Consider the following 15,272-nt stretch of genomic DNA (forward strand, 5'->3'; position numbering starts at 1 on the left):
GTTGTTTTCTTTTGTGTGTGTGTGTTTGCCGGTTAGCTTGATGGGGGCAAGAGTTACACCATCGGCCTGCGTTTCGCCCCCAGTCTGAACGCAGGTTCAGCGGAGATCCTGGTCTACGTGAACAACCTGGAGGAAAAGACAGAGGAGACGTTCTGCGTGAAGGTCACTTACTCATGAATCAGTGACTGTGATTTGTCTGCTTTCATTTTTATAGCTAAAATATGTCATTTCATACCCGCGAGAAGATTCTTTGTTTTCCATTGTGTGTTTTCAAGGGTTGGCCGATTAGTTGCTGAACGCGGGATTTAACGAGCCCCCCTGAAATAAATCACACCCCGGCAAACACAACTTAATCATCATGGCCGCTCTATTTATCCCCGGCTTAGCATTTTATTTATTTTTTTCCAGCATCTTTTGAGGTGTCCAGCCAATTTCCGTGACAGTTCATCCTCAACCATCAGGAAGTGCACCGAGGGTGAAAGCAATAACATTTTATCGACTTTAATTACCCGGCAAACCTTCTTCAATGGCACTTTATAGTCAATTTTTAATCTCATGCAAGCCGGGGGTCGGTGCCCCCCTCACCTCCCAAACAGTTTATCCTCGTCATGCCCGTTATTAGACGCGCCGCCATAATGGGGGTACGATGTTTTGAAGCGAGGAGAACAATGCGCCCTCTCCCCTCTCGCTGTGCGTTTTGCACAGAGAGAACGCCGTGCACATTGCGTTACATAAGAGCCCCCGTTACGCAATCCCCTCCACCCCCTCCTGTCTCGTTTTCTCTCTCATTAGAATGCGGGCAGCAAACTAAGCTCCGAGCGCAGCGGCGAAGGCTAATAAAATGAAGATAACAGCTCAGTCGGGTACACTTCATCTTTACCTTCTCTAATATGTGGTCCGAAGCCAAATGTTCATTTTCCTATCGTTGCGTGATGCTTCCACGCCGTATCAAAGCTTTATGAACACAGTAGTGGAAGTCTACAGGTATTAGGTAGGGGTGTGTCTGGGATCGTTTGTCGTATTAGGCGAAAAAATCATAATAATGGGACTTATCGAAGATAATTTATGCGACGGTAGTGTAAAAACGAATAGCTGTTGGTGAAAATGTTGTTTTTCAGCGCTTTAATAAGGTCTATTTTTCTTGATGAAAGCAGCATAGTGTTTTTAATCACCTGTGGGTGCGTTTTGTTAATGTGTAAATATATTGTGGTATACCCACTTTGTGGCTAATTTTTTTTATACAATGTATGTGCCTTGTTTTGAATAGGTATGAAAATCAATAAAGAGTGACTTGAAAGACTTGCCTTATGATCACTGTTTTAATCATGCCTAATATTCTGGAATGTATGGAAGCAAGAACTGCCAATGTGGAATAAACATTTTGACTATGCTCATTGGAGGGTTTTGCACATAGGAATGTCAAATACTAATTTGGGTTAATGGAAATCCTCAGATCATTGGATTTTTTTTTTTTTAAGCATCAGGCTTCTCTACATTTTTGGGGGTTGGAAAACAAATGTCCATCACACCCTGAAATGAACACTGATTGGCTGTCATTGTGTTTGGCATCACCTGATAGGTTCCTGTTGTGGGAGGAGCATGTGAGATTTGTTGGTTTAATGAATGGTAAGTTTAGGTTAAAAAAAAACCGCAGAGGCCACTTTTGATAAAGATTTAATGATATGCAGTCTTTGTCATGATGTTTTTTTTCTGTTAAAACTGCTCAAAGAACTTGTTTAGCAGGGAAGCAGCTTAATTTTAGCCTGATACATAAGTGCAAAGCACCCAGCTGCGAGTGCAGCCACAGCTAACAATAGCAACAAATACAGTACCCCAACGTAGCGAGCCTAGCTAAGTACTTTGCCAAACTAAACTGGAGAATGTCTAGCATTTGAGAAAGTCTGCGATGGACAGGTTGGGCCATGTTTTTCGAAATTTCATTGCCTTGTACTGCAGGTAATGACAATAAAGGATACTTACTGTACCTACCTTTACCAAAAGAAAAAAAATCGTTGTAAAAATAGCTAAAATCATGGATTTTTTTTACATATGACTTGCATATCTGTAAATTTCCCCAACACGGGAGTGCCACTTGCCTCCAGTAGCACTAGTTGCCACCAAATACTCAGCGTTGCAGAAAATAATGCTTGATATTCCAAATGCTTTAAAAGATGCCGCCACTGTAAAGCATGCATTCTCTGGTGATAAATGGCTTGCTATTCTCTCTTCCAGTAGTGTTTTTTTTATTGTCAAAGCCAGAGTAATTGCCTGGCCCAAAGTGCAACCCTCAGTCGCAGCAGCATGGTTGCTCCCTCAGCAAGGTCCAGGGCACTTTATAACACCTTCTAAGTGCTGTGAGTCCAGTCACTGTCGACTCTAAGAATAGGGGGGTCGCAGACACCCTGTGTAACGTCAACCCACCGTCCATTTTATATCACCCCGCCTTCCAATTCCTCCAACTGTCAGCTCACCTTGTTAGTGCAGGGTTCCATCCTGTCAGGCATTACAGAGGGGAGGTTGACTAGACCGCTGCTTCTTATTGCCCTCATGAGGAGCAAAACCACACTTCACCTCCCTGATGACCTTTAGCTTGCATCCAAGTGGGTTGCAACCAAACAACACACACACACACACATTGATTGAGGGGCTTCAAGTGTGTAAAATGAAAAGCGCAAGACCAAAGTTAACATTGGTGCAGAAACTAGGATCTCGTTTAAGGGCAAGTCATCAGCATGTTAATCAAATGCATCAAAAACTATAACCGAAATCACAGGTTTTGATGAGGGATTACGTTCCAGTTGCGTTCAAGCGTGTCTCAATGTTAATCAACAATTTTATTTCTTCGTATCCTGACGAGATGTTTTTTTTCCAAAAAGGTGTTTTGTAACCTGTTTTTTTCCGCAACTGGAGATGTTCGTAAGTAAAGGCACCACTGTATTTATTGTAGCAGTCAACAATATGAATGCAATTCATTTGTTTGCTTTGAGATGGCGCTGGTGTATTGGTAGTGCGTGCAGAGAAATGTGTTTAGGTCGTTTTATTTGTACATTTTTACTTTACATTTCCTGTGATCTGGGCATCATTTACACAGGAGAAATAATCTTTCTTAATCATGGATCATTTTGAACATGTAGATTTACTTAAGTTTAAGGTGAAGTAAGTACGTTCTGTGTGTTATGCTAACGTGCTAACAACGCTAACATCAGGTGCGACAGCACGCTAATTAACTAGTGATTTAATATTGAGTGTTCAGCGGTTTGTTTACATCAGTCCATAATGGTATTTATGTTTTTAAGTGCATAATGGATGTACAAGTTCAAGTTAGTTTTATGTTCGTTAGTTCTACGATGAGTCCTGGAAAGTGTGGATGAAGCGTGTAAAGGTTAAAATTGCAAGACCACAGTAAACATTGGTGCAAAGATCTTATAATTAAACGATAAAAATGCATCAAAAACTGTTAACTAATACAAATTAGAATTAGCAGCTCCGGCTGGTGACTCGAGTCTCATTTTTATACATCAAAAATGTTGCCTTTTGTATCTTGAATTTTCTTTTGTAACTAGAGACAATATTTTTCCAAAGAGACGTTTTGTAACCTGAATTATACTTAACCAGAAACATTCGTAAGTAGAGGTTCCATTGTATGTCTAGCTGAGTGTGTGTGGGTGTGAATCTGTCGAGGACCTCGGTAGCGATGGAAGAGCTTTGCAAATAAATACCTGTAAGATGTTCAGCCAGCTCTCCTCCTCAAACACTTGTCGGGTTTTTCTGTTGATTACTTCAATGAATCCCTGTTTACGCCATTTAAAAAAAGACTAAGCATTTGGAGAAAAACAAAAATGGTACCAATGTGCCGGTTTCAATACACGGATTACATGCGCGCTCTTATTAATCCACCATCATGCTGCTTGACTTGTTTACAAACAAAAACTCTGCCCTCGTGCAGCCCCAAGTGTGTTTTGAATGTAATTCCATAACAGAGGTGTGACAATAGCATTGTTGTGTACAAACCAGTTCCCTTCTGTTTTTGGCGCTTCCATTGAGAGGCAAGACATCGCCATGGCGCTGGGTTTTAAACATCCGTTTAATTTCGAGCGACGAGGCGTGACAAAGGCGCAATTTCCCTACCGTGAAATGGCCGTGAGCTGCAACAAGTGGAAAAACAATCTTCCCTGAAGCCAAACCTCCACATAAGCTTTTGGAACTCCTAGGAATATAAGAATAAAACGGTACTTGGCACGGTAGCATAGCATAGTTCATTAAAGACAAGATCAATAACGCAATTGAGGATTTTTTCAAAATTTGGATCTATCTATCTATCTATCTATCTATCTATCTATCTATCTATCTATCTATCTATCTATCTATCTATCTATCTATCTATCTATCTATCTATTTATTTAGCTAGCTAGCTAACGATCTTTTGATTTATTTAGCTAGCTAGCTAACAATCTTTTGATTTATTTAGCTTGCTAGCTAGCTAACTAGCTAGCTAACTAGCTTTCAATCTATCTATCTATCTATCTATCTATCTATCTATCTATTTAATTAGCAAGCCAGCTAACGATCTTTTGACTTATTTAGCTAGCTAGCTAACTAGCTTTCAATTTATCTATAGATAGATAGATAGATAGATAGATAGATAGATAGATAGATAGATAGATAGATAGATAGATAGATAGAAAAAAAATGATGCTCATGGATTCTCAAAAAAAAAGCGAGTTTGATTCACAAAGAGACCAATCAGTGGCCATTGCCGCAGCAGGTGTTATACCGTAAGGTATAATTGCATGACGTACTTCACAGTGGGATTCCACAATAACTATTGCGTCTTTTAAAAATGTCCTTCCTGCCTGCTGCCACATGGTTCCTTTTAGTCAGTACCTGTCTAAATGAGCTCAATTGAATGAAGGCGTTTAAGTTGAGCAGCACGCAGTGTGAATACAGACAAGAAACAAAGCTAATAAATGACTTTGGAAAAATAATGCCGCCGTTAAAGTGAGCGCTTGTTTGGCTTTACGAAGCAGGAAGCCAATTTCCGCACGACAATGCTTTATTTCAAATATGACATTATGAATTTTTCATAATCCATATTTGTCATAAGTGTTTTGATATACGGAAAATATTACTATATTTTTCTGGCTAGAAGCCGACCAGACTAGAAGACTACAGCCACAGCAACAACAAAAAAGATTTAACAGAAAATTTATGATTGTTATGTATAGGCCGACCGGATTGTAAGCAACAGGTTTTTAAGCAGAAAGAAGGTTTTTACAGTTTTGATTTTTTGCTATTAAACTGCCTGGTCACCGCAACATTATGCCATCATCTTTAGTAATAAAAGCAGGAACCAACGCATTTTCATAACGACACGTGATTGTTAGAATAATGCACAAACACGACAGTAAGGTCGTAAGGCTATGACACGATCGTAAGGTGGGGGTCCACTGTACTTTTATTGAGCCTTCTTCTACCTCTGTTGATTGTTCTTGGTGGCTGGTAAACAGGGAAAAAAATGCATAAAAGTCGCACTGAACTAACTAACTGTAAGCCAGAAGGTTCAAAGTGTTAAAAAAAAAGTAGCGGCTCATAGTCTGAAATATACGGTACACATATGAGACATATGAAAATGTCCGCTATAGTGTTATTTATTGCTATTGGCAAGAATGACCCGCCTTAGTGTTGACTGGAGGGTGTAAAAGTCTGGAAGCCGCTCGGGGGACTCCACAGTGTAACGCAGGGGGTGGGAATTGTCATCCATGATGGATGCCAGCCTGGCCAACATCCTTCTGTCCGACATCTCCTCGTTGGAGTCCAGTTGGCAGCCTAAGACAAAGCCAGCCTCTTCTTCGCACTGCCTCCCTCGGGTTAAGCAGTGCAATATTTGCTTTTTTGACAGAGAGAGAGAGATTATTGTATATTATTATTGTGTGAAGGCCTATGTATAAAAAATATTCAACTTAAAGCGTCATCTTTTGGATCATAGTAGAGATCTCTTCACAAATATATATCATGAACTTGACAGGAAACGAGCGGTGGCACGTGACAAGTTGGGTTGAGCCGTTCTAGTATGGGGAGAATGAGGATTTTTACAATAATTAAATTGAATGACGTAGTGAATATAAAATGTGTTTTATGAACTTGTATTTTCCAGAAACAATTATTTCAATTATTATTTTTAAAGGATTTTTGTTTGATTTTATTTTAGAAGAAGTCCTGGAGCCAATTTTTTTATTCCAAGCCGCATCAAGATATTGCCTTCTCATAACTCTGCCACCACCAAAGCGGGGTGAAAACAATAACCTTGTGAGCTTTCCTTTGGCAGAGGTTATTGGATTCATTTTTGCAAATGTTAGGATTTTTGAAAAAATAGAAGATGATGACCCGTACAGGCTTCCTTTTGTGTAGCGCTAAATGAAATGGCGTCGGCAAAAAGGTCACATTTGCTGACAAAGCTAAACAATATAACGTTCAAGTCAAAAACTTCAATGGTGCCGTAAATACCAACATATTTTTTTTTTATAATGAGATTTTTGTCAAGTGGTCACATATTAAAAGGTCGCACTCCATTTTGCATCCCAAACTAAGCGATTTCTGTGCTTGCTTAAGCCTAGTTGCCTACATTCATTCTTCCTGACCTTTCTGGAATACATATATATATATATATATATTTTTTTGTACATGCCATTACCTGGCACTCGGCTGCTTCCCTTCCCAGCTGGAGACATCATAACATAGACATGATCTTCTGCATTTTATTAATTTTCCTGTGCGTGAATAAGGACGGACTCGGACGTTGGTTCAGTCCGTTGGCTTCTTTTATTGAAAATAATGCCGTAATAAGCTCTGCTAACACTGTTAGCTGTTGTTAGCTGCAATAGGCACTGGCTGCTAACAGCCAACTGACGCCCACCCTCCAATTCGTCACATTACGGTAATTATTGAAAGTAAGAATACGGGCAATATAAAAATGCACAAAACACGGCTTATGTGGCTGATAGATCAATTTTCCTTGAATGGTGCCAAATTAAAAAAAAATACAATAAAATATTTATGTTAATGTTAATAGGATGCGCCCATTTTTTGGCCTTCATTTTTGGGAAAAGAGTGTTTTATATTTGGGGAATTTGGGTATTTTTTTCGAATATAGCTATTTTTTTCTAGTAAAAATTGTTTTACCATCATAGCATAATCTTGCGAAATCCTCCTCACAAACTTACATTTCCCTCATATTCATCTTGTACAAAAAGGCTCCATCACTTTTTGACTTATAAGAACACCTTTTTTTCCATTAAGATTTTTTCAGAATAATACTTTATTTATGACTTCAATTTATGACTTCATTAGCTTCTTTCCGAGAAAAATACTTTTATATACGTTATTACACCTCTTAACATTTTACATTTATGACTTTTTTTTTTCCTCCGGAAACGATGACTTTTCCCAGAGCTTCTAAATCTCGCAGGAGTGTGACTACTTTTTTTTTTAATACATACTTTTATCCACTGACGGTTGAGCTAGCTTGCCCTTAAAATCAAATGAAATTTAGAGTCATGCTGTGAAATGAAGGGAAATGATTCAATCTGATAAAGATAGCGAGTACTCGACCGGTAGAAGCGATTTAAAATTCAAATGAGAAATCATGTACCATTTCCTAAGTTTAATCAAGTCCCTTTGAAAATCAGTCCCAAGATTTCGGGTTTAATATACTAAGTGCTGAAAACGAGGTAGAGGGGAAATTAAATATGGATGGTATTACACGTTTGCTCTGTCGCTTGGTTTACATCTGACGGAAATACATATTTTCGACTTTTATTTTGGGGAGCATCACTATTTTCTCAGTTGTTTTTTTTCTTGGGGGGGTAGACTCCCATAAAAAAATAATAAAAAAGTGATAAAAAAAATTGATTCTACATGATGGACAGCAACTGGAAAATTCAGTTGGACGTAATCAGATTAGGCAGCGATAATGGGGGGGAAAATGCGGTTATTAACCTCTTGCTTGGATTCTGATTATTCCGTGTCGTCCCTGTGACCTCGGCGCACTGCTTGAGGAGTGTTGTAAATATTCATGAGGAGGCTGCGGGTCGGTAGGGAAATAAAGTGAGCCCTTGGTTGGGAGTGCGCCGGTTGTCGAGTGGGGTCAGAGCGCAGGTAATTTCTTGCGATGGAGTAGAAGTGGTTCAGAACCTTGCCATAAAATCCAACTCAGATGACATGGCTTGCACCTTCGTTTCCTCTCCCTGTTTCCTGACAACTGCAAGATTGTATTCTCGTGAAAATACAACAAAAAAAGTTACTGTATTTTCCGCACTGTAAAGCGCACCGGATTATAAAATGCACTTGTAATGAATGGCCTGGTTTAAAACTGTTTCCGTATATAAGGCGCACCGTATATAAGGTGCATGGAATAGAAGCTGCAGTAGTGGCTGAGGTTGCGTTATACGGACACTAGATGGAGCTGCGCTAAAGGAAATGTCAACAAACAATCAGATAAATCACACTTTTCAATCAAAAATGAAGAATGATTTTTGGAAAGTACCGTATTTTCCGCACTATAAGGCGCTCCTAAAAGCCTAATTATTTTTTTAAAAGCTGATGTTATGTCCTATAATCAGGTGCGCCTTATATATGGATGGGGAATGAACAGATAAAGTAAGCTTTACCTGTTTCTTTTGTGTGTTTACAGTTGAACAAGGTTGATCATATTGACATTGAGGTAATATGCTACTACTATGCTAAACTTACTTTAAGTATTACTAGATTGTGACTGACTGAAAAGGTTTTAAAATATGTCATTAATTGAGGGTGCGCCTTATAATCCGGTGCGCCTTATACGTGGAAATGTTTTAAAATATGTCATTAAATGAGGGTGCGCCTTATAATCCAGTGCGCCTTGTAGCGTGGAAAATACGGTACCAAAGAATGGAAAAAAATACCTCTTGATTACATTAAAAGATCAATGTCAAGATGAATCAAGAATCAAAAATTATGATTCAATTCTTGTTCAACTTAATTTTTAAATCTGCAACCAAAAAATATATGTTATAATTTGCTTCAATAAAAAATGTTTTTAAATCAAGAGTGCCATCAAGTGGAGCAACACAATATCATAAGTGCTTCATGAGGCTTCATTTTCCAATCACCTCATCTGTAGCCGTTGCCACTCTTTGAAGCACTCCTGTAAATTGTCTCAGTAATTGGTGTGGTACTTGGAAGGATGTGGCGACGGAGAAAACGATCCCAAGGGTTCGTTTGTTTGAGTGGTCCAAAATATCTTGAAGGGAATCCATTTGAGCTGAATTTATTATTTGCCTTGCTCGGGCCAAGTCAAAAAAAATCAGATTGTAAAATGAATGTATGAATCGTTTCAAACCAAATAAAACCCAGAGGACTTGACAGCGTGAAATCGGATGAAATTTTCAAATCAACGGCGTGTGCTTTAATTACAACAGAGGGTCCGGTTGATGATTAATGGTGGAACGGTGCGGTTGGGAGAAAGAGCTAATAGAGGTTAAAATGGAAGACAATTCCACGTGTGAGGTCCGCGAGGTTTCTATTACTGCCAAAGTAGCCTCCGTTCGGTCGGGTCAAAAGGTGAAAAGGGAGCGAATAGCTGCTTGAGTGGGACGAATGGTCGCGCTTGTAAAACTCAAAAGTATAGGGTCGGCACCTACAATTTGGATCTTGACAGTAGGTCACAGGACGTATTCATTCAAGAGCACTACGATCCGTTTAGAACTTACGGTACGGTGCTGCGTTACGTCCCATCCTTTAATGTGTACATCTAAGGCATTTCGTAGGAAAGGGGAAGCGTTTGAAAGAAGGCAGCAGAGAGCTGAAATTTCACCCAGGTGGTGATAACATGCATCACACTACCGGGAATGGGCCATCCATTTTGTAATATACTGCGAGATAATGCGGTGAAAATGACCAAAAAATGGTCGAAATACCGTACAAGGTGTTAAATAGTGTCTTGATAGTATTTATTTTTGGTTATGTCTTGTTTTCATGGGAGTGTTTACTGAACGGGTAGAAAAATGGATGTGAGGTTAGCGTGTCAGTTGAGAGGTCCTGGTTTTGGACCCTCTTGTTTGGAGTTTCCACGATCTCCACATTCTAGGGTAGTTTCTCTTTCTGTACTTGTTCCAAGAACATCATTTAGTTTTGTATTACTTTTTTGTTTTTTACACTTAAGGTGCACTGGATTATAAGGTGCATTTTCAATGAATGGCCTATGTTAAAACAGTTTTTTCATATTTAGGGTGCACCACATTATAGGGCGCATAGAATAGAAGCTACTGTAGTGGCTGGGGTTGTGTTATGCATCCATGAGTTGGAATGTCAACAAAACAATTAGATGAGTCAGTCAAACTTTTCAATTAGAAATTAAGAATAAAAATAATTTGTGGAAAATACTATCTTGAAGAATTGTAGGGAAAAAAAAAACCTTGAATACTTTAAAAGGCTGTTTAGATCAATACCAAGATGAGTCCAATTTAAAAGAATATAATTATGATTCGATATCTCAAATAGGGTGTCAAATAACGCACTGACCTCCAAGTTTGAATTTTGTCATTGTTGTTGATGCTGTAAAGCGGGGAAAATGCCATAAAGAGGGGACAAAAAATCTCAGTATGCCGTAACGTGAAAAAAATTTGTAAGCCAGGGATACTGTAACCTGAGGGCTCACTGTAGTTTTTCCCACCAAAAATATTTTGTCCAATTTTAATTTGAGTTCGTTTTCAATAACTGTAATACATTTGTAATTACATGAAATACTCAAAATTGTCTATATTGTGATTGTGTCCAAATAGTCTACACTTGGCTTTAAATGAATTAAAAAGCTTATTTTATTTCCCATTTTGACCACAGCCTGAATGTGAACGTGGAAGTTTAATGTCCTATTTTAATGTCACCACCTTCTTTCTTACTTACTCTTTCGCGCCTCTTAAAATGGTCGCGCATTCATCTCTGCGTAAATAAAGATGGAAGTAAACGTTTGGATCGCGACTATTTCTTAAGGGCTCGAGCCCGCAGAGACTGCGTGCCGTCTCGGGCTCGTGCACCAGGCCAAGCGTCACCGTCCACGGACCCGCAGCAAGCCTCCGGAGCGGCGGGTCACCGAGGGTTCACGTGGCCGTCAGACAAAGAATGATCCGATGAGTGCGGACGTGCTCACGGTGGCGTTAAAGCCTCGCTCGCCGCCGAATTGTTCGAAGGCCGTTCTGATTTTAGCCGATGTATACGAGTGGGATTGTCTTTTTTTATGCTGGTTTTAAGGGCAATAAAATCAGATCATTGTTTGAGATTGTTGGTGTATCTTCCTCAGATTGCGTGTGTATGTTTATGGAACATATTTTTGTTCATTTTCTATGTATTGGGTATGGTAGGCAACGGCTGGAAGTAGTGATAAGAAAATGAAGCGTCATGAATGTTTTTTTGGGGCATTATTATGAAAAGTCAACTTTTTGGAACTTTTATGTTGCAATGTTGATTTCTTGTTTAATGAACATTTAATAAAAAACACACATTGAAGGAAGACAAGAGGCTTTATGATTCTTTTTGCTCGCGATGAGAAGAGACATCGCTCTGCAGGTTCAGGCCAGGTGATAGCCGTCAAACAAATGTGGTATGTGTGTATGCGTGTGCGCGTGTGTGCGCATGTGCTTTCATCTCAGTGGTGCTCTCTAATTTTACCATAATGGTCATCCACAAGTCATCCACAGGTCGTTCTGTTCTGTAGTTAGGTCACGATGCCTCCCCTTCACGTTGCATGAGTCATGTGCCTTGTAGGCGTGTCTTTTTTTTTTTACAAACAACTTTATGATTTAAACAAGTGTATACTGCTGAATTAATGCTTTGTAATATAACATGAGTCAATACGAACATATTTTCTAACATTAAACACCCCCAAGGTGTTATTTTCAATCATGGATGGATTTCTAAGCATTCCTATTCTGCGCTCTCACAGCGGCCCCGCCCGATCAGATAAACATGATTTGAGAAAAACCCTCGACGACAGAAGAAATTCGTACCTCTCCTACACCGCCCCCGCAAAAGACATAATGACCTTCACCAGATCTTTTAAAGAGTTTTTGAAGAGTAGAGATTTTGCACCAAGTCAGCCAAGTAAACAGCATTTTTTCATTTAATAGTTACGTTTTGCTGTAGAAAAAATGGCCAAAATGTGTGTACATTTTCTATACAAAACATCCGATTCTGAACCAGTCAATGATCGATTTTTGATTCTTTTGTGAATTTTGTTCGATTGAAAATCACGCTAATACGTTAGCATAAACCACACTTGATCCATCAGAAAAATACAACTGAAGGATTTTTGTTTTGTTTGAGAGGCACGACTATTCCCGCTGTGCTTTTCCGCTTTCAAATTTTTCCAGTGCCAAAAAATTTAAGAAGACGATCTCATTCAGGGCAAAATGAAGACATGCAGAGGATGAGACAAGATGGTGTGACTGTGCGATTTCATTTTGGAGCAGAAGGAATGACAACTTTGCAAAAAAAAAAAAACATGCCACATGACTCCATTGAGCGGCCCGTCGCTTTTCGGACTTGTACGCTGTCGTGACCGGCAGGGCGTGGGCGTGTGATATTCGGGATTTGCGGTACCTCTGCGGTCAAGTCGGCCTCGGGTCTCATCGCTGTCAAGTTGGCTGCAGTGACAGCGGGCTGCATGCGCTTCATGTCACCTTACGTGCTCTGCCATGAACAGACTAAAAAAAAATAAAAAAACAGGAAATTTATACTTTCACTTGCTCTTTCAGGGAGATTTTGCAGGAACTGATTCACCACATATCATTAGCCGTTCCTGGTTATACATTAGGACGGAAAAGAGGCAAATACAGTATACCTCTACTTACGAAATTAATTTGTCTTTTCGCAATATGAATCTTTCGTCAGTAGAGGCGCCACCCCCCAGAATGATCCTAAACCCTTTAAATTAATTATATTAATTGTAGCAGTTGTTAAGATGAATGCGGTCCATTTATTTGCCTTGAGATGGCACTAGTTTATTGGTGGTGCATTTGGAGAACTTTGTTTCGGTCGTTTTATTTGTACGCTTTGATTTTACATTTAAAGTGATCCAGGCATCGGAGCAATATTTATTTTGGGATAATTTTGCATATATATTTAGTTAAGTTTCTTAAGGTGATGCTAAGTACGACAATTCCTCCAAAATAAGACCCACATGTGTATATGATGCACCCGTAACTTTGGGGTCAAATTCTGGTATTTTCTTAACAGTTTGGCTAAAATGTAAAAACTATAACTTCCTACATTCCTCATATTTTTTTGTGTTCATACCCGTAAGTTATATATTTTTTTGCGTGTTAAGTGTGTTTGAGATTTCCCACTTTGTGAGTGGTCAGCGAACGCCTCACCACTGTAACTTTGAATGCGGTTCCAGCAGTTGTTTTTCAGAGGTCGTGTTCATTTTGCCTGGAGTTGCGCAGGATCCATGTTTCTCCAATTATATGATTGTATTTACACGCCAAAAGACCGCAACGACTAAACAAATCAGATGGAATATATTTCCGTGTTCTCTAACCAGGATACTAAGCTACTTAGCTTGCCAGTCTTAATTGATTCAGCTGGAGACATCATAACTTTCTGTGAAAACGGATGGACTCGGACGGCGGTTCAGTCTGCTTGCTTCTTTAATTGAAACTAATACGGTGACAACCTCAGCTAACATAAACTGCTCTTCGCTGCAACAGTCAACTGCCGTCTGCCCTATAGCTCGTTCTATTACGATAGTTATTGTAAGTAAGATGATGGTGATGTAAAAAAAAAAAAAAAAAGCACTTCTGTGCGTAAAAAAATGGCTTATGTGGCTGACACATCAATTTTTCTCGAATGTTGTTGAATTAAAAAAAAAAAAAAACGTTACTGTTTGCACCTATACTTTTGGTTTTCATTTTTTGGGGAAAAAAATATTGGGAATATCGGTACTTCCTGTATGTTATGCTGTTCAAATTTTTCACTAACATGCTAATGACTAGCTAACGACGTTAATGACCGATGCGACAGCACACTCGTTAACTAACAATTCAAGAAGAAGTGTTCAGTGGCTTGTTTACGGCAGTCCAAAGCGGTCATGCGTTTTTATGTTAACCTGTAAAATGTTAGCCGTTGTTTTGCTAGCTGTTAGCTAGCGTCAATCGTCTCGCGTCATTTTTATACACCAAAAATTTTCGCTTTTCGCATTTTTCAAAGTCTGACTTGCAGATTGCCAGTTCTATATTATTTGCGTACAATAATATTTGCGTAATGTCAAGTTGCCTCTCTGGAATTCCCCAGAACACGAGATTCCACTTTTCCACTTTCTGTACATGTACAGCCTGGCTCTTTAGGCTGTAATCTCTGCTATAAATATGAATCAGGCCAGAGTAAAAAAAAAAAAAATCGAGGGCATGTTGCCCATACAGCTTGGTAACCAGTGGCGTTATAAGTCATTAAAGATTTTTGTATAATTAATGCAGCATATGGTATGGCACCTGCTTTCGAGACTTGTTGGTGTTAAAAGGCCGCCTAAAAGTCGTTAAGTACACTTTGCTCGAGACATTAAGTGAAGCGCTGTCAAGCGACGTACTTACCAGTAAATCAGACCTGCTTGAAGCTTGAACCTCCATTTTTGTTTAGAATTGTAAGGAGCAACAAATCTAGACAATACCGTATTTTACGGACTATAAGTCGCACCGGTACATAAGCCGCAGCAGCAAAAATTGAGCAAAAAAAACATATTTTGCCACGGATAAGCCATCGGATATCTATGCAAAAAGATGGTATATGAAAGTTTTATGATTTTTTTTTTTTAATATATATATATTTTTTAATTGTCTAACAACCGCAACATCCTTTCTTTAACAGACTGAACATGCCTGTATGTTTACTCCCAACATTATATTTATAAAAAAATGATAGATGGATATAACCAACAGAGTTAAATGGCAGTTCAAACTCGAAATCAATACTTGGAAGCATTCTGTCTCCCTTTTGTTTAATTGATAGATTAATTTAGTGAACATTGGACACACTACAAATAAATAATATATACAATCATAATACGATAAATACAATCATATGTGCTATACCATATGTCAATTTTACAAGTCACAAAATTTTACACAAGATCTAGACATTTTTTTAAAAATGTTTTGGATGACTTTGGACGAATTTGGCATCCGTTGCTCTCATATCTTGAGAATGTTTAATAGCAAGTGTTTTTTTTTTATTATTATTATTCCTGA

At 38.8% G+C, this 15,272-nt stretch overlaps 1 protein-coding gene and 1 long non-coding RNA gene across 3 annotated transcripts in view; one reads left to right on the plus strand and one right to left on the minus strand.

The window, feature by feature from the left end:
• Positions 1-694, minus strand: part of LOC148428268 (uncharacterized) — a 1,293-nt gene extending 599 nt beyond the window's left edge. The window contains exons 1-3 of the long non-coding RNA XR_015863859.1: positions 586-694; positions 236-318; positions 1-126 (exon numbers count right to left, since the gene is read on the minus strand). The exon at positions 1-126 is cut by the window's left edge and continues 599 nt beyond it. This is a non-coding gene — a long non-coding RNA (uncharacterized LOC148428268). The remainder of the gene's footprint in view (positions 127-235; positions 319-585) is intronic.
• Positions 1-1,301, plus strand: part of nphp4 (nephronophthisis 4) — a 143,783-nt gene extending 142,482 nt beyond the window's left edge. For both annotated transcript variants that reach the window (XM_088403771.1, XM_088403778.1), the window contains one exon: positions 37-1,301. In XM_088403771.1, the coding sequence (XP_088259897.1) occupies positions 37-177 (141 nt within the window). In that variant the 3' untranslated portion in view covers positions 178-1,301. The remainder of the gene's footprint in view (positions 1-36) is intronic.
• Positions 1,302-15,272: the final 13,971 nt, after the last annotated feature.

This window comes from Hippichthys cyanospilos, chromosome 2 (assembly GCF_059441005.1).
Source record: "Hippichthys cyanospilos isolate Australia breed blue-spotted pipefish chromosome 2, RoL_Hcya_1.0, whole genome shotgun sequence".
Taxonomy (NCBI): Eukaryota; Metazoa; Chordata; class Actinopteri; order Syngnathiformes; family Syngnathidae; genus Hippichthys; species Hippichthys cyanospilos.